The sequence below is a fragment of the Lutra lutra genome, chromosome 17 (assembly GCF_902655055.1).
Source record: "Lutra lutra chromosome 17, mLutLut1.2, whole genome shotgun sequence".
Lineage (NCBI taxonomy): Eukaryota > Metazoa > Chordata > Mammalia > Carnivora > Mustelidae > Lutra > Lutra lutra.
The window spans coordinates 56,672,085-56,692,283 of record NC_062294.1 but is presented as its reverse complement, the minus strand read 5'-3'; the positions used below and the strand labels follow the sequence as shown (position 1 = coordinate 56,692,283).

Sequence of the window (20,199 nt, the reverse complement as noted above, 5' to 3'; positions counted from 1 at the left end):
CTAAACAGCATAAAATGATGCTGTTTCAATACCCAGTTCTCCTGGTGGCTGAGATGTGGATACTGCAATTAAGCAGAACTGAAATTTGAAGTCAGATTAGCTGCCTGGGTCCACCGACTTGCTGAAGGGATGGGAGGAGAGACTGGAAGCAGGACTCTCTGGGTCTGTACTGAGTCATGATGCGGGACTCCTGCGGAGCATATCCTGGGCTATCTCCCCGTGAACTGGATGTGGATGTGGGAAATCAAGGGGGAAGCGGGAACCTGGTATCACAGGAGGGACCCAGACCTGGATGGGGCTGCAAAGGCATCAAATCCAGGCTCCTCGTTCTACAGATGGGCAGTGGCAGCATGGAAGGGTGGCATGAAGCCCCCGACAGTCACACAGGAAGTCAGTAGCCCATGAGGGAGGCTCCTCATGAGCTCGTACTTCAGCTCCCTGCATCCATTCATTCTCCAGTTCCTTCGCTATCCAACCACTCCCCCCACTCACTGTCATCCACTGATTCTCATCCTTGTTTCTTTCTGTCCTGGCCAACCATTCATCCCCTTTCCTCTTGCTCTTTCTAAGATTTTATTCATTTATTTGACAGAGAAAGAGACACAGCAGCAGGGGGAGTGGGACGGGAAGAAGCGGGCTCCCCGCAGAGCAGGCAGCCAGATGCATGGGGCCGGGCTTGATCCCAGGACCCTGGGATCATGACCTGAGCCAGAAGGCAGCCGCTTCTCAACTAAGCCCCCCAGGCGCCCCTCCTCTTGCTCTTATTTGAATATACACCCTTCCTTTTGCCCTTATGTATCATTCATTCATTCTTACATTCATTCATTCCTCCCTTTATTAATCAGTTTGTCAGTTTATGAATCCACTGACCTATTTATACTTATTCAGTATCCATCAACCAACCTATGCATTTATTTATCCAATGAGCCTGAAGATTTCTTCTTCACTGGGCAGAGGGGGAGGGGGAGCTGGAAAATTTAATAACAACAGAAGAGGATGTGTGCCCCACCAAATGTAGGCATAAATCAGGAAAGGAACACATGAGTGGTGAGTGGTGAGAAGTGCTCTGAGGTGGAAAATGTGTGTATGAAGATGAGAAGGGAATCAAGGCTAGCCGGATGAAAAATGTAATATTATTGACAGATAACACTGATAGAATATTATTTTTATTTTTAAAGATTTATTTATTTAAGATCGTATTCATTTGTTTGAGAGAGAGAGAGAGAAGCAGCACACGTAGTGGGGGGAGCTGCACAGGGAGAGGGAGAAGCAGGCCTCCCGCTGAGCAGGGAGCCCAATGCGGAGCTCCATCCCAGGACCCTGGGATCATGACCTGAGCCCAAGGCAGACGCTTCACCATTTATTTGTTTATTTTGGAGATAGAGAGAGCACATGAGAGCATGGCGAGGCGCAGAGGAAGAGGGAGAGAAAATCCTCAAGTAGACTCCCCCCCTGGGCCTGGAGACTGACGTGGGGCTTCATCCCAGGACCCTGATATCACAACCTGAGCAGAAACCAAGAGTCGGCTGCCCCGCCTGCTGAGCTACCCAGGTGCCCCCGTCACTTCCACTTTTGAGTGAGGAAGAGAAAGGGGAATATTATCACATTTAACTATTGCAAAGCAATTTACTGTTCTTGAGGCAGTGGTTCCTCTTTTTCTCTCTCTCTCTTTTTTTTAAAGATTTATTTATTTTAGAGAGGGGGAGGGGCAGGGAGAGAGGGAGAGAATATCAAGCCAACTCCCACTGAGCGTGGAGAACCCCATGTGGGGCTTGATCCCACGACAACCCTGAGATCCCAACCTGAGCTGGAACGGAGAGTCGGATGCCTTCCTGACCGCACCACCAGGTGCCCCCAGGCCGTGATTCCTTTTGTCACCCACAAATGCTCATCACTCCCAGGGTGCTCATAAGGCCCTTGTGACAGACCTGCTACCAGCTCTCCTTTCTACGCGCTCACGCCCGCGCCAGCACGCCCCTCCTTCTGGTCTCAGACTGGATGCTGTCTCCACTGCAGACTGCTGCCCGGCCCAAGTGTGTTCCCACAGAGCCCTATCGGACCCGAACTGTATTCGGATCCTCTCTCTCCCAGACGAGACCACAGGCTCCGCCCAAGAGGGACCAGGTGTGTTCCGGGCCTCGCAGTGTGGCCCGCGGAGCTCAGCACGCTGCAAGTGACCCGAGTGAGCTCCTCTGGCCTTGTGCCTTGGGCAGAATGAGGTCCCCCGCCACCCCCACACGTGATGTCCCAATTCCTGGAATCTGGGAAAATGTTGTAGTGGCCAAAAGGCCCTCACAGTTGTGATGAAATACAGCATCATGAGGTGGCAGTGGGAGTGGGGTTATCCCAGATTATTTAGGTCCTGTGCAGCCACAAGGGTCCTTATTTGTAAGAGGGAAGGGATCCGAGTCAGGGAGGCGAACGTAGACCCGGAAGCAGAGGTCAGCATGACGCAGGGTCACGAGCCAAGGAACGCGGGCTCCTCCAAATCTGGAAAAGTCAAGGAAGTGGATTCTGCCCTAGAGCCTCCAGAAGGAATGCAGCCTCTCAACCCATTTCGACTTCTGACCTCCAGAACGCAAGGATAAAAAATTTATGTTTAGGCCACTACTTTGTGACCCTTTGTCATGACAGCAAGAGCAAAACTAATACCGTCAGCTTCAAGGGAACCTCTTTCCTCTTCCCACAAACCCAGGCATGTTCGCCCTTAGGATTTCCATTTCTGTCCCCAACCCTGCTTGTCCCCGCAAGTTCCCACTCATCCACTTGCACACATCTGTCCAATGCTCACCACGGGCGGGGCGCTGTGCTGGCGGCAGGCATAAGCCTGAAGCTCAGGGGGAGAAGCTTTAACCGAATTGCTACACACCGTATTGATTAGGGAACACTTCGAGTGGCTGTAACAAACGGACCCCTTCCAAGGAAAAAACTATGTGATTTTATTTCTCGGGGCGCCTGGGTGGCTCAGTTAGTTATGTGCCTTCGGCTTGGGTCATGATTCCAGGGTCCTGGGATCGAGCCCCACATTGGGCTCCCTGTTCGGCAGGGAGCCTGCTTCTTCTGTGCCTGCCTCTCCCCCTGCTTGTGCTCCCTCTCTCTGTCAAGTAAATAAATAAAAAATCTTTAGAAACATTTATTTCTCTCTCACTTAACAGTATGCAGTTGGAACAGCCTAGGGCCATTATAACGGCTCTGCTCTTGTCGACACATGGCTTTCCTGCGCGGTTCTGAGCCAGCACGAAGGAAGAGCGAGAGGGAGAGAGATCACACGGTCATTTTTAAAGAGCAGGACCCCAGATTTGAACATGTGTCTTCTGCCCTCATCCCATTGGCCAGAACTCAGTTCCACGGCCAGGTCTAGCTGCAAAAGTGGCTAGGCTCTAGCGTGTGCCCTTCTAAAAATGGGGGGGGGGGGGCTCCTGCTACTTAAAGGAAGGAGGGGCGCCAGGGTGGCTCAGTGGGTTAAGCCTCTGCCTTCGGCTCAGGTCACGATCCCGGGGTCCTGGGATCGAGCCCCGCATCGGGCTCTCTGCTCAGCAGGGAACCTGCTCCCTCCTCTCTCTCTGCCTGCCTCTCTGCCTACTTGTGATCTCTCTCTCTCTCTCTCTCTCTGACAAATAAATAAATAAAATCTTTAAAAAAAAAAAAAAAAGGAAGAAGGGAACTTGGGTTCTAGGAACCTGTGAACCGTCTCCATCAGTACGGCTATAGCAAGAAAGAAGAGGGAGATTTGAAAGCCTGTCATCGAGGATCTGATCTCATCTCAGAGATCTCGGATGGCTTTGCTGAAATGCAGAGGTGAGATCTGAAAGGTGAGCAGGCTTCACTATAGGTGAAGGTGCTGGAAGCCCAGCAGGTGCAGAGGCCCCCTGCGGAGGAGGGACAGCGGTGGGGGTGTGGGGGAGAGAGGGGAAGCAGTGTGCTACTGCCACCTTGTGGTCACACCTTCCCCCCCCCCCCCCGAAATCCCTGAGTGCCCTAACAGGCGCTTCAGGGGACTGTAGCCATCCTCCTCTATTCCGGCCGGACACTGAGTTGTGACTGGCAGTGACCCATGTCGCTTCTGAGCTGGAGCGTGTCACCATAAGGGCTCCCTCCTCCCCACTCCGTGCTCCCTCCTCTCCTGGACACAGTGACCAGCAATGTTGGAGATGGCGGCTGCTCCACTGGTCTGCATGCCTGAGGGACCAGGATGAACCCGGGCCCCAGCCAGCTGTTTCTACTACAGTCTCCCTGCCCCATGGGACTCCAGGCACTCCTCCCAGGAGCCCATCAATACTACCATCTTTTTGTCCATCTGTCTCGGTCAACTCGGGCTTTTAAAAAATGCCATTCACTGGGTGGCTGGAACAACAGAAACTTACTTCTTACTGTTCTGGAGGCTGGGATGTCCGAGACCAGAGGGCCAGCATGGTTCTTGTGAAAGCCCTCTCCCTGGCTGGCAGGTGGCCTCTTGTATTCTCACAAGGCAGGGGCAGAGAGGGAGAGAGAGAGAGAGAAGAGGAGAGAAGAGAAGAGGAGAGGGAAGGAGGGAGAGAAAGAGACCCAAGGTTTCTCTCATGTCTCTTCTTTTTTTTTTTTTTTAAAGATTTTATTTATTTATTTGACAGAGAGAAATCACAAGTAGGCAGAGAGGCAGGCAGAGAGAGAGGAGGAAGCAGGCTCCCCGCCAAGCAGAAAGCCCGATGTGGGGCTCGAACCCAGGACCTGGGATCATGACCTGAGCCGAAGGCAGCGGCTTAACCCACTGAGCCACCCAGGCGCCCCTCATGTCTCTTCTTTTAAGTAGGACACTAATCCCAACCATATGGTCTCCACCCCCATAATGTCATCTAAACTAATCACCTCCCAAAGGTCCCACCTCTTAATACCAGCACATTGGGGGCTAGGGGCTTGATCACAAGAATTTTGGGGAGACCCCGACATTTAGCCAGTAACAGCATCCGCCTGGAGATCCTGTATCCCCTGCTTATTTTTAAAGAATTATGGAAAGTTCATGCTGTGGGAAGGGGGTGGGGAGGCTCTGCTATGGGATCCTGGAAACCCTTCCCACGTCCGCAGAGTCAGACGCTGGCCCTGCAGCTACTGCGAGTCTGGGCACAGTGCCTTGGGATCCTCCTGGAACATGAGAAGACGAGAGGCTGGTGGGGAGCTGCTGGGAGCCCATGTCCCGCTCACCTTACTTCCCCAGGGAGACTTGCGCCACATGCCTTCCAGTTGCTTCTCAGGTTCCAGTGAGCTGAGGCGCTTTCTGCCCTGTTCCCCTCAGACGAGAGGCAGAAGATAAGCACACTTAGCCACAGTCTAGATTGCGCTCTTGTGATTCAGTGGCCTTTGTTTCTGGTTCCTGGCACAGAGCTCCTAAACCCCTTATTTCCTCAGTAACGGGAGCATTTTTGTGCAAAGGAGGCCACTCTTGATGAGCCTCTAGGTACCTTCGGGATGGGGGCTGGTCGTCAGAAAGGCCAGCCATGCGACTAGAAGCTTGGAAACTTTAGCCCCATTTCTGGGGAGAGGGGAAAAGGCTGGATATTGAGTGAGTCACTCAATGGCCAATAATTTAATCAATCATGCCTCTGTAATGGAATAATGTAATGTGATAAAGATTATTTAAGAAATCTGGTTAGGGACACCTGGATGGCTCAGTTGATTAAGCATCTGACTCTTGATCTCAGGGCAGTGAGATCCCCGTGCTGGACTCCATGCTGGGTGTGGAGCCTGCTTGAAATTCATCAGTCAGTCTGGTTAAGGTATGAAGGTGAAAGCTTTGCCCAAAGTATCACTTTTGTTCCCTGATGCAAGTAGGAGAATGATGTAAATATTCATTCATGACTTTTACTAAACTCTTCTATGTTGAAATAAATCTATGCACAGAAGTGATATTTAAACAAGAGTCTTATAAGAGTCTCAAGACTTTAAAAATTGTCGCCACGTCTTTTGAAAATCGCCTTCAAAGAAACGCCTGTCATTATAGTTGGTTTCTCTCCTTGATGATCCATTGCCTTGTTGATTTTTCTGTATCACCAAATGGAAAGACAAGTAAGCCCTGTCAAGACAATCATCTCAGGGGCGTGGCGCTTGTCTCCCAAACGAATGGTGTGAAATTCATAAAAACCTACCATGTGCTTGGTTTCTTATTTTCTCAAGGAGATTGAAAATGTCTTATTTAAATTAGCATATCTATCAAATACTGTTTGTAGACTTGTAGTTCGAAGATTTGAATCCTGATTTTTAAAGGAAAACTGACAAAAAGAGTGTATTTGAGATGATTGAGGACATTTGGATCCTGGCGGGATATTAGACGATATCAAGGAAGGACTGTTAGTTTTCCTGGGATGATACTGCTTTGGTGGTTACATATTTTTTAAAAAGATTCTCATCTGAAAAAGATAGCAGTGTACTGAAAAATTGGGGGATCAAAAAGATGAGTTCATAAGAGAAGTCACTCAGTAAAATTTAACTATTACTTTATAGCTACTATATATTACTTCTTTGTCTGATTGCTGTGGCTAGGACTTCTAGCACAATGTTGAATGAAAGTGGTGGGAATGGACATCACATATATATGTGTGTGCATATGTGTGTGTATATGTGTGTGTATATATACACATACACATATATATATACACACTATATATAGCTCCTGACTATTATTTAAAGTTATTTTTTAGTATGGTTGACACTTTCGTTTTCAGGTGCACAACAGAGTGACGAGGCTTCTCTCTATGTTACGCTGTGCTCACCACACGTGTAGCTGCCATCCATCTCCACGCAGCACTACCACAGTATCAGGGATACATTCCCTGTGCTCTCCCTTTTATTCCTGTGACTCATTCATTCTGTGGCCGGAAGCCTGTATCTCCCTCTCCCCTTCACCCATTTTGCCCATCCCTACCCCTTCCCTTTCTTTCTGGCGACCATCCACTTGTTTTCTAGTTGGATTTCACATATGAATGAAATCATACAGTATTTGTCTTTCTCAGTCTGACCTACTTCACTTAGCATAATACCCTCTAGGTCCATCCATGTTGTTGCAAATGACAAGATCTCACCCTCTTTATGGCTGCATAATATTTGTGTGTGTGTGTGTGTGTGTGTGTGTGTGTGCATGTGTGTGATTTCTTTATCCATTCATCTATTGATGGACAGGTTGCTTCCATATCTTGACTGTTGAAAATAATGCTGCAATAAACATAAGGGTGTATATGTCTCTTCAAATTAGAGTTTTCATTTTCTTGCATAAACACCCAGTCGTGGAATTATTGGATCATAAGGTATTTCTATGTTTAATTTTTTGAGGACCGTCCATACTGTGTCTGCACCAATTTGCACTCCCGCCAACAGTGCAAGAGGGCTCTCTTTTCTCTACCCTTGTCCATACTTTTATATCTTGTTTCATTTAAAAACATTTTTTTAATATTTATTTTTTATAAACATATATTTTTATCCCCAGGGGTACAGGTCTGTGAATCGCCAGGTTTACACACTTCACAGCACTCACCATATCACATACCCACCCCAATGTCCATAACCCCACCCCCCCTCTCCTAATCCCCCTCCCCCCCATCAACCCTCAGTTTGTTTTGTGAGATTAAGAGTCACCTCCCTGATATGAGGGAGAGGAGATAAAAACATTTTTTTAATTGTAACCATTCAGACAGGTACCTCATCATGGTTTTGGTTTGCATTTCCCTACTGATGTTGATGCTGCTCGTCTTTTCATGTGTGGGTTGGCCACTGGTATATCTTCTTTGGAAGAACATCGATTCAGATCATCTGTCCATTTTTTAATTGGATTGTTTGTGGTTTTTTCTGGTGTTGGGTTGGATAAGTTCTTCATATACTTTGAGTATTAACTTCTTATCAGATATATCATTTGCAAATATTTTCTCCCATTTAGTAGGTTGCTTTTCTGTCTTGTTGTTGGTTCCCTTTGCTGTGCAAAAACTCTTTGTTTTGATGTAGTCTCCATAGTTTATTTTAGCCTTTTACCTTTTGCCTTAGGAGGCATATCTAGAAAGATGCTGCTATGACTGATGTCAGGGAAATTACTGTCTGTGTTGTTTCCTAAGATTTTTATGGATTCAGGTCTCTTAGATAAGGAACAAGACAAGGATGTCCATTCCCACCAGTTTTATTCAAATTGTCCTAGAAGTCCTAGCTACAGCAATCAGACAAGAAAAAGAAGTAAGAGACATCTAACTGGTAAGAAAGAAGCAATATTTTCACTATTTGCAGATGACATGATATTGCACACAGAAAACCCTAAAGACTCCACCAAAAAAAAAAAACAAAACCCCAAAAAACCAAACCAAAACAAAACAAAAAAACCCACCAAACTTGGGCGCCTGGGTGGCTCAGTGGGTTAAGCCTCTATCTTCAGCTCAGGTCATGGTCTCAGGGTCCTGGGATCGAGTCCCGCATCGGGCTCTCTGCTCAGCAGGGAGCCTGCTTCCCCCCCTCTCTCTGCCTGCCTCTCTGCCTACTTGTGATCTCTCTCTGTCAAATAAATAAATGAAATCTTTTTAAAAATTTCTTTAAAAAACCCACCAAACCTACTAGAAGGAATAAATGAATTCAGAAAAGTTGCAGGATATGAAATTAACATCCAGAGGTCGGTAGCATTTCTATATACATTAATAATGAAGTAGCAGAAAGAGAAGACTAAGAAAGCAATCCAATCAGAATTGCGCCAGAAAGAATAAAATACCTAGGAATAAATTTAACCAAGGAGGTGAAAGTCCTGTACACGGAAAACTGTAAAACAATGATGAAAGGAATTGAAGGAACGGAAAGGCATTCCACGCTTGTGGATGACAAGAATTGGTATCGATGACATGCTCGTAGTACCCAAAGCAATCTACAGACTCAACGTGATCCCTATCAAAATATCAAAGCATTTTTCACAGAACCAGAACAAATAATACTAAAATTTAAATGGAACCACAAAGACCCCAAAATAGCCAAAGCAACAAAATCTTCTATCAGGCATAAGCACGGCCCTGATCCATTTCCCCTCTACCCCGAAAGGCAACCATAACCTGGTGCAAGTCCATTTTTTTTAAGATTTTTTTTTTTTTAATAATTTGAGAGAGCAAGTACTCCTGAACACATGAGCAGGGGAGAGGGAGAGGGAGAGGGAGAAGCAGGCTCTCCACTGAGCAGGGAGCCCAATACAGGACTCGATCCCAGGACCCTGAGATCATGATCTGAGCTGAAGGCAGACATTTAACCCACTAAGCCAGCCAGGCTCCTGGAAATTTTCCTTTTTAAACACTGCTGTAAACTACACATAACATGGGGGCACCTGGGTGGCTCAGTGGGTTAAGCGTCTGCCTTCAGCTCAGGTCATGATCCCAGGGTCTTGGGATCAAGCCCCATATCAGGCTCCCTGCTCATCGGGGAGCCTGCTTCTCCCTCTCTCTCTGCCTGCCGCTCTGCCTACTTGTGATTTCTCTCTCTCTCTGTCAAATAAATAAATAAATAAATAAATCTATCTTTAAAAAAAAAAAAAAACAACAAACTACACAGAACGTGCACCATCTCAGCCATGTTTAAATGCATGGGTCCATGACGCTAAGTACATTCACCCCATTGGGCAGCCACCACCACCGTCCACAGATCTCCTCGTGCTGCACAGCTAGAACTCTGTGCCCATCAAATCACGCCTCCTCCTCCCCTCCCCCAACCCCCGGTTCCACCGTCCATCTTCTGTCTCTATGAATCTGACTGCTCTATGGACCTCATTGAAGGGACTCGTACGGTATTTGTCTTTTTGTGTCTGACTCATTTCGTTGAACATAATGTCCTTGAGGGTCACCCCCATTGTGGCAGGTGTCAGAATGCCTTTCCTTCCAGAGGCTGAATAATATTCCATTGTGTGTATGGACCACATTTTGTTTGTCCGTTTATTCGTCAATGGACACTTGGGTTGTCTCTACCTCGTCTACTGAGAACGGATGGCGAAGTATCTCTTCAAGACTCTACTTTCAATCCTTCTGAATATACGCTCAGAAGCGGAATTGCTAGATGGTGATTAAGTTAATTCCGTTTTTTGAGCTGTAGTGAAGCCCCAGAGTCAGGGGTTGTGACTTTGCTTTCTGGTGCCCCACGGAAGACATGCACCTGCTTCTTTTCCAGTTCCTGTAATTGTATCAACATTTCTTGTCCTACATCTGCTCCTTTCTCATTCCCTTTCTTCCTTCTTAGCTTTTGCCCTCCTAATGAAGCCCTTTACTGTCTTTCAGTGAGGTTTTGGGAAGAGATATGTCTGCCCCATCTGCATGTTTCTGTGGAAGTTCTTGTATCTGTCCCTAAATTCAGCAATCCCAGATTCTAAGCTTTACAAGAATTCACTTCTTTTTTAAACTTAGAGTTTTTTCATCCCACAGCACCTCACTTAAAATTTCTAAAGGCTTAAATTTCAATAACATCTAAAAGGGTAAAATTAACTTATCAGTTTCAGCCAATTTAGAAAGCACATATAAGCAAAGGAACAAAAGATATCGAGCACGATTCTACTACTCAGAGAAAAACACTTTAAATAAACTAGATTTACCTTCTAGATTTTTCCACGTGCACATCAGCCCCTGCCCGTCGCCTGGGTCCACTGTCTGGGTTGTCTCTCACTGTCTACACCTCCACCAGATGCAGAACACAGCTCCTCGAGTTCTCCTGAAGAGCCTCCTTCCACCCGAGATCTAATGACAGGGGATTTCACAGAAGAGATTTCAGGGAGGAGATAGTTCCCATCGTGTCCCCACGACAAACCACTTACAAACCACCGCAGACATTTCTCTTCTTCAATTTCCTTTTCTGCCATGCTGCCTGCCAGTGAGGGTTCTTCTGTCTTACCTTCTTTTTATAGGGCCTGTTGCCACATTCTCCTGGATCCCCACCACTCCCTGATGCCCTATGACTTCCCACCTCTTTGCCCTCAGCTCTGACCCCATTCCTGCCCTCAGTGTCCCTGGGACATTACCCAGAAGTTGTGCACGTCACTTCACTCATATCCTGTGACCAAAAGGGCCCCCAGTTTCCTGAGGGAGAGAATTATTGTTGTTGTTGTTGTTTTTTTTAAGATTTATTTGAAGGGGTGGGCAGAGGAAGAGGGAGAGAGAGAATCAGACTCCCCACTGAGTGCAGAGCCCAACACAGGGCTCCATCTCACAACCCTGAGATCACAACCTGAGCTGCACCCAAGAGTGAGATGCCCAACTCACTCAGCCACCCAGGGCCCCGAGAGAAATGTGGTTCTTACTCTGGATCCCTGGGAGCCCAGGTATTTGCTGTCACCGTGCAGAAGGGGATGATGGTGATTGGGGTCCCACCGGCCCCATCTCCCATGTTTTGCATATTCATGGCTATGCCCTAGAAGTGGGTGACTGACTTCTGTGCTGTTGGGAGGACTCAGTGTGTCAAACCCGTGGGAAGTGGCTTGAGAGCGTGTTGCAACAGTCATTTCCGGATAGAGCCTAGAAGACAGAAACGGGGTGTGCAGAGTGGAGGACTGAAACACCAGGGGCAAAGCTGTTCCTGTACGTCCTGGAGTCAAGACAACATCTTGGCTTCTCACCGACAAAAAGACTGACGGAAGATCCTTGGAAGAGGCTTGTGGGTGCTGCCATGACGCCCCAGCTGCTGGCTCTGCTCTGCACTGGTATGTCGTCCGGGAGGGCGGCTACTGGAGGGGTGGGGCTGGGCTGCAGTAGCAGCTGGAGTTGGTGGGGCTTGTGGGGTGGGTAATGGTGTGGGGTGAATAAACACAGACTAGAACCTTCCATTCCCTGAATGCAAATTAGGTGCAAGGGGGGGTGTTGGGTGCTTTACACACATTCTCCTATTTCTCCAAACTCAGTCATCCCTGAACTTCCCCCATGACATTTTCCTCTATGTACGTGACCGCGGTATTCTTTCCCACGTGATCTTCCTCTTCAAATTTCCCAGGTTTTTATATTATTATTTTTGTACTTAACTCTATTTTAAAAGAAAACCTGTAAAATACTTCTGTTAGTGGAAAATCAGTGTCCCTCATCAAAAACAGACCCTGATCACCTCTGGTCCATGGTTTCCCGGGTCCTGTTTCTGAGAGGAGGCAGTGATTCCGGGAAGCCAGCTTCCATCAAGCAGCCGGCTGTGATATTCTTCCATGGGATCCGAGAGAGAACCAAGAACAGAGAAGAGAGACTTTCTCACACAGGCTCAGTGACCCTTCCTCTCCCGTCATTGTATGACCCGAAGTCACCTTCCATCTCTTAGAAAAAGTCTCCCAAATAGTTCTCTTGACCATACTGCATTCAAGGAATCTGATAGTCACAGCTGACGTATGTGCCAGGGTCACTCTTGTTCTAAGCAGAGAAGGTGAATTCAAATTCTGGTCCGCACAGTGCCAAAGACCATAGTTTTCCACTGGTCCATATGAAGGAATCAAAAAGGTCCTATTTTGGGGACATGGGGGTGGAAATGTCCGGAGGGTGGATGAAGGGAGTCATGATTAGAAAAACCTCAAGAAAGTAAATGAACCGTGGATCCATTGATCTTAGTGGGTGCTGGCAACCTTCTCCTGTAGAGGGCCTCATAGACAGGCTCTGTGGTTTGCGTGGTCTTTGTTACTTACCATCCAGCACCTGTCAGGATGGCTCTCACCAAGAAGCCATGAGACAAGACATGTTGGTAAGGAAGTGGGGAATAGGGATGCGTGCACTGGTGGTGGGGATGAAAACTGGTGCAGCCCCTGCAGAAGACAGTATGGAGGTTCCTCAAAAAGTTCAAAGTGGGGGTGCCTGGGTGGCTCAGGTGGTTGGGGACCTGACTTGTGATTTTGGCTCAGGTCATGATCCCAGGGTCATGAGACTGAGCCCCAGGTCAGGTCCTCACTGAGCGCAGAACCTGCTTGGGATTCTCTCTCTCCCTCTGCCCCTCCTCTATGTGCTCATGCTGTTTCTCTCTTTCTAATAATAATTTTTTAAAAAGCTAAAAGTAGAACTGCCATATGATCATCAGCCCCACTTTGGGGTTATATATCTAAAGGAAATGAAAAGAGGAAATTGAAGGGAGGTCTGTGTCCCCATGTTCACTGCAGCGTTATTCACAGCAGCCAAGACATGGAAATGACCTCAGTGTCCATCCACGGACAGACGGTTACAGAAGATGTGGTCTGTATGTAAAATGGGATATTATTCAGCCATGAGGAGGAAGGAAATCCTGCCATTTGTGACAACATGGATGGACCTTGAGGGTGTGGCCTGAAGTGAAACAAGGCAGGCAGGGAAAGACAAATACTGTATGATCTCACTTAGGATCAGTTTGGTCTAGATCTGAAAGTAAGGCCACCAGAGGGGAAAGGTGGGGACATGCACCTCACCCTTCCAGGTAATACCAATCTTAGATTTTTGAGATTGACTCTGGGGCACCAAAGAGAGGACTCATGGCCAAACCTAACATCAGGAATGCATTTAGGCCATTCCCCAGGGGCAGACAGAAGCTTCTCCACGCAAAGGACTGAGTTCTCAGCAGCTAGTTGTCCCTTCTCATAGGGCAGGGATCTCACCACCCCTTTCCCCCACCCTCAGTTGACTCAGATGGTTATGCTGCTGCATTCAGAGAGAAATTTGGGAACTCATCATTTCTGGAACTTACCACGTAAGGAGATGCAAGGTGGCGGGTGGAACTGAAGTTGCTTATCAGCTGGTCTTAAAGGAGGAGGCTTCTTCCGGATTATCTGGGTGGTCACAGTGTAACCACAGGGTCCCTAGAGCAGCGAAAGAGGCAGAAGAGGGTGTCGATGCACCAACCACTGCTACTTGTAGAGGCAGAGGCAGAGGGCGCCACCAAGAGGTGTGGGCATCTCTAGAAGCTGGAGAAGGCCAGGAGATGGGTTGTCATCTAGAGCCCCCAGAAGGAACGCAGCCCTGAAGATACCCTGGTTGGAGCCAGTGGGACCTGTGTTGTTGGCTTTCCTAACCCACGGAACAGCAAGATGAGAAATCCGTGTTTTCACAAGCCACTAAACTTGTGACAACTTGAGACACCAGCAGCCCCAGGAAATTAAACTAAGGGCAAACCAGCACTCATGCTAGATGGGTTCTCTGGCAGGAGGCTGGGACTGCTGCTGAGTGTGATGACAGGGGTCCCTTCTCAGCTGCAGCCCCCGGGAGGCCCCACGGGATGGGCTCTGGGAGAGTGCTCGTGTCTCATGGACGGTTCTCTTGCAGGGTTGTGTGCTGGCCAAGGAAGCAGGGGGACTGACGGTGAGTTCCTTCAGACAGACCCTCCTTCTCCTTCACTCCAAGCTCCCCATATCACTGCTCTTTCCTTCAAGGGGTTTCCCGGGAGCAGACAAGGGCACCAAACCCCATCCTGATCTCTACTTCCTTCCAGAGTCCCTTCCCAAGCCCTCCCTCAGGGCCTGGCCCAGCTCGGTGATGCCTCGCTGGAGTAACGTGACGCTGCAATGCCAGACTTCTACAAAGAACGTCAACTTCGTTCTCAGAAAGGGAAAAGTTCCTTTGGAGTCTGTGCAATCATGGATTTCCACAGATGGGCCGGCTGAATTTCACCTCACTGACCTACAATTCCGCAATGCTGGAGAGTACACCTGTGACTACTACAGACGGGGGGCCCCGAGCACACGTTCACAGCCCAGTGACGTCCTCCTACTACTGGTGACAGGTGAGGAGGGTGCCTCGGAGGGACACAGGGTCTTGCAGGGACAGGTGTGGGGGAGGAACCGAGGGAGGGAGGGGGCAAGGCGAGACGGAGAGACACAGAACAGAAAGAGCCAGGGCTTGAAAGGGAAATCGCCTTCCCGCTGTCAGAGTGGAAAGAGGGTGAGACCAGGGATCTGTCACTTCCCCCACATGGCGGGAACCCCTGCTGGGAGAACAAGGGTGGGTGGGGGATGCAGGGCTTCTCCCCATGACCTTGGAGCCCTCCTTCTCTTCCAGGAAATTTTCCTAAACCCTCCCTGCAAGCCCACCAAAGGGGTGAGGTGACCGCAGGAGACACCGTGACCCTGAGGTGCCAGACGGCAGCCAATGTTTACGAGACTATAATGTTTGCTCTACTGAAGGTGGGAGCAGCAGGGCCCGTTCAGCTCCAGGGTCCAGTAGAGAAGGAGACAGACTTCTCCCTCCAGAATGTGACAGCTGGTGACACCGGGAACTACAGCTGTGTGTACTTCCAGACCAGCGCTCCTTTCTGGGCCTCCAAGCCCAGCAATCATCTTGAGATCCGGGTGACAGGTGAGGTTTTGTATGATTTTCTTAGGGCATTTTAAAATTTTAATTAATTTCCTAATTAGTTTCTTCTTATTTTGACTATTTTATTGGCTTTCTTGAGTTTTCTTGACTTATAACTGACTTATAACACTGTGTTAGTTTAAGGTGTGCAACATTTTTTTTTAACCAGAAAGCATTTCTTCTGTTACTTTCGGATTCCTGTTTCTCCTTCGCCTTCCTGGTCATCTCCTTTTTAAACCTCTCCTTTCCTACTTTCTAGTCTTTGGCCTTTGTTGCTTGGCTTTCTTGGAGACTTTCTCAGCTTGTTCTTCCAAACGACCCATCCCACCCCCACCAGAGCCCCTTCTGCCACCCCGGGCGTCCCCGAGAGCTCTGGTCCATCCTGCTGACGGCAACTTCATGGCAGTACCTTTCTCACTCTTAGAACACGCTGCTCCCCGGCCGCCTGCTGTCGTGACACAGCTGCAGAATCTTCTAAACTTGCTGCTTCATGGGAGGCTGAGCCCACGTCCTCGGCCTTGTGCCTGTTTGCGTGTGCACTGTGGTCGGCGAACCTTCTGTAGTTAGGACGCAAGGTCAGGGCGGGCAGTGCCGAGAGGTGCAGAGGGCATCCTGGGCCTGGCGGTGTCCTCACGGGCCTCTCCCCACGGACTCTGTCTCCGGGGAGCGTTGCTGCTGATGGGTTCAGATGCGAACTCTGCGCTCCTGGCGTGTGTGAGCTGGAGGAGTCAGATGCCGGTTCCCTCCGGGAACCAGGGCCAGTGGCGAGCCCGAGCTCCTCTTGGGTGAAGCTGAAATGAAACGCACGGTGGTCCCGACGCCCAGCTACTAAGCTGGAATTTTCTTGGGCTTACTGGCTGCACAGAATAAGTCCTTGCTATGAAGAGGGGAGCAGACGCAGCCCCTGAACGACCTCCATTCTCTGTGCAGCAACGGTGGGTTTTGGGGTTGCTGCTAAGCCTGGTTCCTACTAGGAGGAGGGAGAAGGGGAAAGGGCAGTGCAGGAGGGTGGAAATGAGATGACGATCAAGGACAGGAAGGGGGAGCGGTAAGGCAGAGAGACTGGGAAGGAGACCAGGGAGGAGCCACTACAACTCTCCGGAAATCCCACGTTGTGTTAAGTGATGACAGCGTCAGGGGAGGTAGAGCTGAGCACTGACCAGGAAGCACCAGCGGGTGCAGGACAGTCACACTGGGCAGGTCTGCACGAGGAAGGTTGCTCCTTTCCAGCTGCTGCTCATCCTCTCCTCTCTCCCAGCTCCCCCAGGGGCCGCGTCCCGGGATTACACCTCGGGCAACCTCATCCGACTGGGTCTGGCTGCAGTGATTGTGGTGATTATGGGGGCTTTCGTGGCGGAAGCCTGGTGCGGCCAGAAGGAGTCTCCACGTGGATCCACATAAAACAGCTGAGCGCGTCTCTTCTTTGGGCTGGTGTCACGACACGGGGCTCTGTCAACACCAGACTCCACCATGGGACTTCTTGTGGTTCTCAACGTAGACACAGACGGCATTTTGGGTGGGATAGTTCTTCATCACAGGGGACTGTTCTGTTTGTTGTGGGAACACTTAGCACTACTTCTCATTCCCATTAAAGAGCAGTTGAAACCCCAGTCATCGTGGAAGAAGATAGCAAGCAAGTTCTATCGTGCTTTTCCCAACAGCCCTAGATGTGGAGGACGGGAGTGGGGTGGTGTTGTCCTGGTGGACAGCCTGCATGAGGAGGCCAGGGAAATAATATTCTTCCTCTTCCTCCCTCTCCTGGCCTCAGGTCTGTACTGCCCACATGCCCCTGGCTGCCCAGGAAGGATGAGCACTGGCGGGGAGCCCTGTGGATTCTGAGTCCCACGGAACCTGCACTCTTCGCTCTATGAAGAACCACTCGCGGACGAGACTCACCTTCCCTCCTGCTGCAGCTTCGCCTGGGGCTGAGGACAGGCTGGAGCCTAAAGATGCACCTCATAAACTTGGAGGACCTGAAAAAATGCTTAAAGCTTCAGAGTCAGGCTGGGTAACCTGTGTCGTCACTTCTGTAGGAACTGTCATTCCACTGAGAAGTGGGGAAAACACTGCTTCCCACGTATCCATTACTGACTCCTCTCCATTCTCTATTTCGTGCTTTTGGACCAATGAGTCGGGTATTTAAACTTCCGTACTCATCGCACGTGTCTTTCGACTTTGATTTCCCAGAGTCCCAACATTCCACCTCATTTGGGAGACTTCCTCTCAGTTTCGTGGCACCGAGCTGCCCCCAAGGTGCGCCCACATGTCTCATTTCCTGGTGCAGCTGTAAAATGTTCCATAGTATTTTCATGTTCAAGATCTGTTGTTTGTCAATAATCTTGTTTTCACAAATAACCCTTCTTATTTTAGAGCTGGTATCGCCTCCCTTACAACCCGAGAGAGACGCTCATAAAAACGCAGCTCTGATCAGAGTAGAAACGGCTCTTGTGGATGTAATTCTTCAGTTCGTCTTCTTCCTTTCGTTACGCCGGCTTTCCGCAGATCGTGGCTGAGCCTCCTTCGGGGTGCTGGAGGCAGGCAGGAGCTCCTCCCGGGCTGTGCATCTCGTGGCAGGCTTTCTCAGAGTGGACACTCAGGGAGGTTCAGGCAGCTATTCAGTATTTCTCCCCCTTCCACCCAACGAGTAGTAAAACTCAGGGTTCCTCCCGGGTTCCTCCTTGCATTGCTATGGGCCACGAGTGGTCGAAATGGACAGAACTCTGGCTTTACAGCCGGCACAGGCCGGCACACCGGATGCCAGCTGCTCGGTCTATAGCCGCGTCTTGCCGCAGTCTCCGGACACCGTGGCCACTCATGGTTCGTGATGTGCCCATTCCCTCACGTGTGACTGCCCACGGCTCCTTCGGACTGTGTCTCCTCTTCCGTCAGATCCTACTTTTACTTTGAAATCGTTCAATTTCCAGGAAGTTGCAAACTCAATGCAGATACTGGCACCCTGGACCCAGTTTCTCCGATGGCGCCGTTGTATGTCCACCACAATATGAAAACCAAAGAGTTGACCCTAGGACAGCGTGTAGGGTTCTAGGTCATTCTATCATGTTTAGATTCGTCTGGCCACCGGCATAATCAACATACGGGCACAGTCTCTCACCATGACGATGTCCCTCACGGTGTGGCTTACTATCACACCCAACCTCTCCCCCCAACACCACTGTGACCACGGGCTTGTTCCCTACCTTTAAAATTTTGTCATTTTCAGAATGTTCTACATCCTACTACCTGGTTTTCATTTCCTCAATGTGGGCGTGACACAAAAACATGTGGGTTACATAAGAGGAAGGGAGGGAAAAGCTGGAGGAAAGAGGTCACCGCCCACACCAAGCTTCCCTCCACCCGGTGACCGCAAAGCTGAAGAGGGGTCCTTAACAGCAAGCAGCAGGAACAGGGCCATGATTGTGGTGATTAGTAGGAACTTTGGTAAGTTCCTCAAGATGAGGGTTCAAGTTGAGGGTGGGGTTCCAGAAGAGGGTGGACTGACACACCGAGAGACATGAAGAATGCAGAAGAAACAATGCCGGCTTGTGTTTACGGACTGCCTCACACACGTCAGGACCCACGCTCGAGTTTTCTCCAACATTCACATAGGTACATTCCACATCCGTGACGTGTGCCGTGCCTGGATCACCTTCGCTTATTTAATGATTGACTGACAGTGAGTCAACATTTTTCCTTTAAATAAAGGTATTTATTGAAAATAGAAACTACTTAGCAACAGTTGAATAATGCAGAGTCATCACCCATGTTAATGCAGGGAATTAACATAAACATAGAATACTATGGAAAAACAGAAAATGTTAGGACTTTTGTGGTTGTTATGCTTCTGACCCCATGGCTGACCACTTCCTAGCTATAAAGGGTGATAAGCCAGAGAGAAAGTTGTTCTAAGTCCACCATAAATGGAACTTCTCCCCTTGATGGGATCAGAAGGGCTTGACTGAAAGGGTAATAACTTTCCGATGCTGTGACCAAAGCTATAGGGCACTGTGCCACCATGTGGCCTAAAATCACCTCCTTGGGTACCTGTGGTTCATATACCACCCCGAGGGAAACCCCACTCTGACCCTTGCAAACAGTCCTGCGTGGTGGGAATTAGGCCCAGGGGTCAAAGAAGGACCCTGAGACCGAAAGCTGAGGGTTCCTGCTCAGGGCCACACAGAGAATGAGCAGAACAGGCAAAACGCAAGCCCAGCCTGCCTGCCTCTAACGTCATGACTGCTTCCACCAGCTTATAACAGGAAATTAAGATGGATACAAGTATGGTGTCTTCAAAACAGAAATGCCCTTGGAGTGACCGAACAGATGCTGACAAGGGGAAATTCTAGAGACATAAAAGAGGATTTGCTCATCATGGCAGGTGATGAAAGACCTGTCACAAAAGGCCACATGCTACACGATTCCATTCATATGAAAGTCCAGAATAGGGAAACCCACAGAGAAAGCAGGTTACTGGTTGTTTAGGGCTGCAGATGCTGGGGGAAGAAATACAACAGAAGTTGAAAAGTAACGGGGTATCATTTTGAAGCCGTGAAAGTGTGTTAAATTTGACCGTGTGAAGTTTGCACATATCTGTGAATGTAGGAAAGCCCATGAACGGCGTAGTAAAAGGGCAAACTACATGGCATGTGAATTACATCTCGATAAAGTTGTTTTAAAATTTCCTGGGTGTGGGGCGCCTGGGTGGCTCAGTGGGTTAAAGCCTCTGCCTTCGGCTCAGGTCATGATCTCAGGGTCCTGGGATCTACCCCGCATTGGGCTCTCTGCTCAGCAGGGAGCCTGCGTCCCCCTCTCTCTCTGCCTGCCTCTGCCTACGTGATTTCTGTCAAATGAATAAATAAAATTAAAAAAAAAAATTCCTGGGTGTGGAACAGGGTACAGCTCAGGATGTCTGTTTGCAGGTGCCAAAACCCATCATTTCCTCAGACAAGGATAGCGTGTGGTT

General features: G+C 49.1%; 1 protein-coding gene and 1 long non-coding RNA gene across 7 annotated transcripts; one reads left to right on the top strand and one right to left on the bottom strand.

The window, feature by feature from the left end:
• Positions 1-1,457: 1,457 nt before the first annotated feature.
• LOC125088850 (uncharacterized) lies at positions 1,458-12,046 on the bottom strand. The gene is made up of 5 exons (XR_007123798.1): positions 11,576-12,046; positions 11,261-11,474; positions 10,559-10,700; positions 4,365-4,460; positions 1,458-2,490 (listed from the first exon to the last, which is right to left on the bottom strand). It is a non-coding gene; the product is annotated as an uncharacterized LOC125088850 (long non-coding RNA).
• LOC125088837 (T-cell-interacting, activating receptor on myeloid cells protein 1-like) lies at positions 11,439-18,910 on the top strand. 6 transcript variants are annotated; one of them, XM_047710381.1, is made up of 7 exons: positions 11,608-11,659; positions 13,572-13,641; positions 14,214-14,249; positions 14,380-14,670; positions 14,946-15,242; positions 16,498-16,644; positions 17,008-17,111. In XM_047710381.1, exons 2-6 carry the CDS (start codon positions 13,581-13,583, stop codon positions 16,638-16,640), a joined length of 828 nt encoding a protein of 275 aa, XP_047566337.1. In that variant the 5' UTR covers positions 11,608-11,659; positions 13,572-13,580; the 3' UTR covers positions 16,641-16,644; positions 17,008-17,111. The 6 variants fall into 6 exon arrangements, with proteins under 6 accessions (XP_047566335.1, XP_047566338.1, XP_047566337.1 ...); XM_047710383.1 differs by lacking the exon at positions 16,498-16,644 and having other exon boundaries at positions 17,008-18,910; XM_047710384.1 differs by lacking the exon at positions 16,498-16,644 and having other exon boundaries at positions 14,946-15,247; positions 17,008-18,910.
• Positions 18,911-20,199: the final 1,289 nt, after the last annotated feature.

What these genes read in the sequence shown, in the direction of transcription:
- LOC125088837 (XM_047710379.1), top strand. Translation starts at nt 11,626, where the DNA reads ATGACGCCCCAGCTGCTGGCTCTGCTCTGCACTG. An exon ending in GCTGGCTCTGCTCTGCACTG is followed by an intron (nt 11,660 to 14,213) that starts GTATGTCGTCCG and finishes GTTCTCTTGCAG; the next exon opens with GGTTGTGTGCTGGCCAAGGA. An exon ending in CCTCCTACTACTGGTGACAG is followed by an intron (nt 14,671 to 14,945) that starts GTGAGGAGGGTG and finishes CTTCTCTTCCAG; the next exon opens with GAAATTTTCCTAAACCCTCC.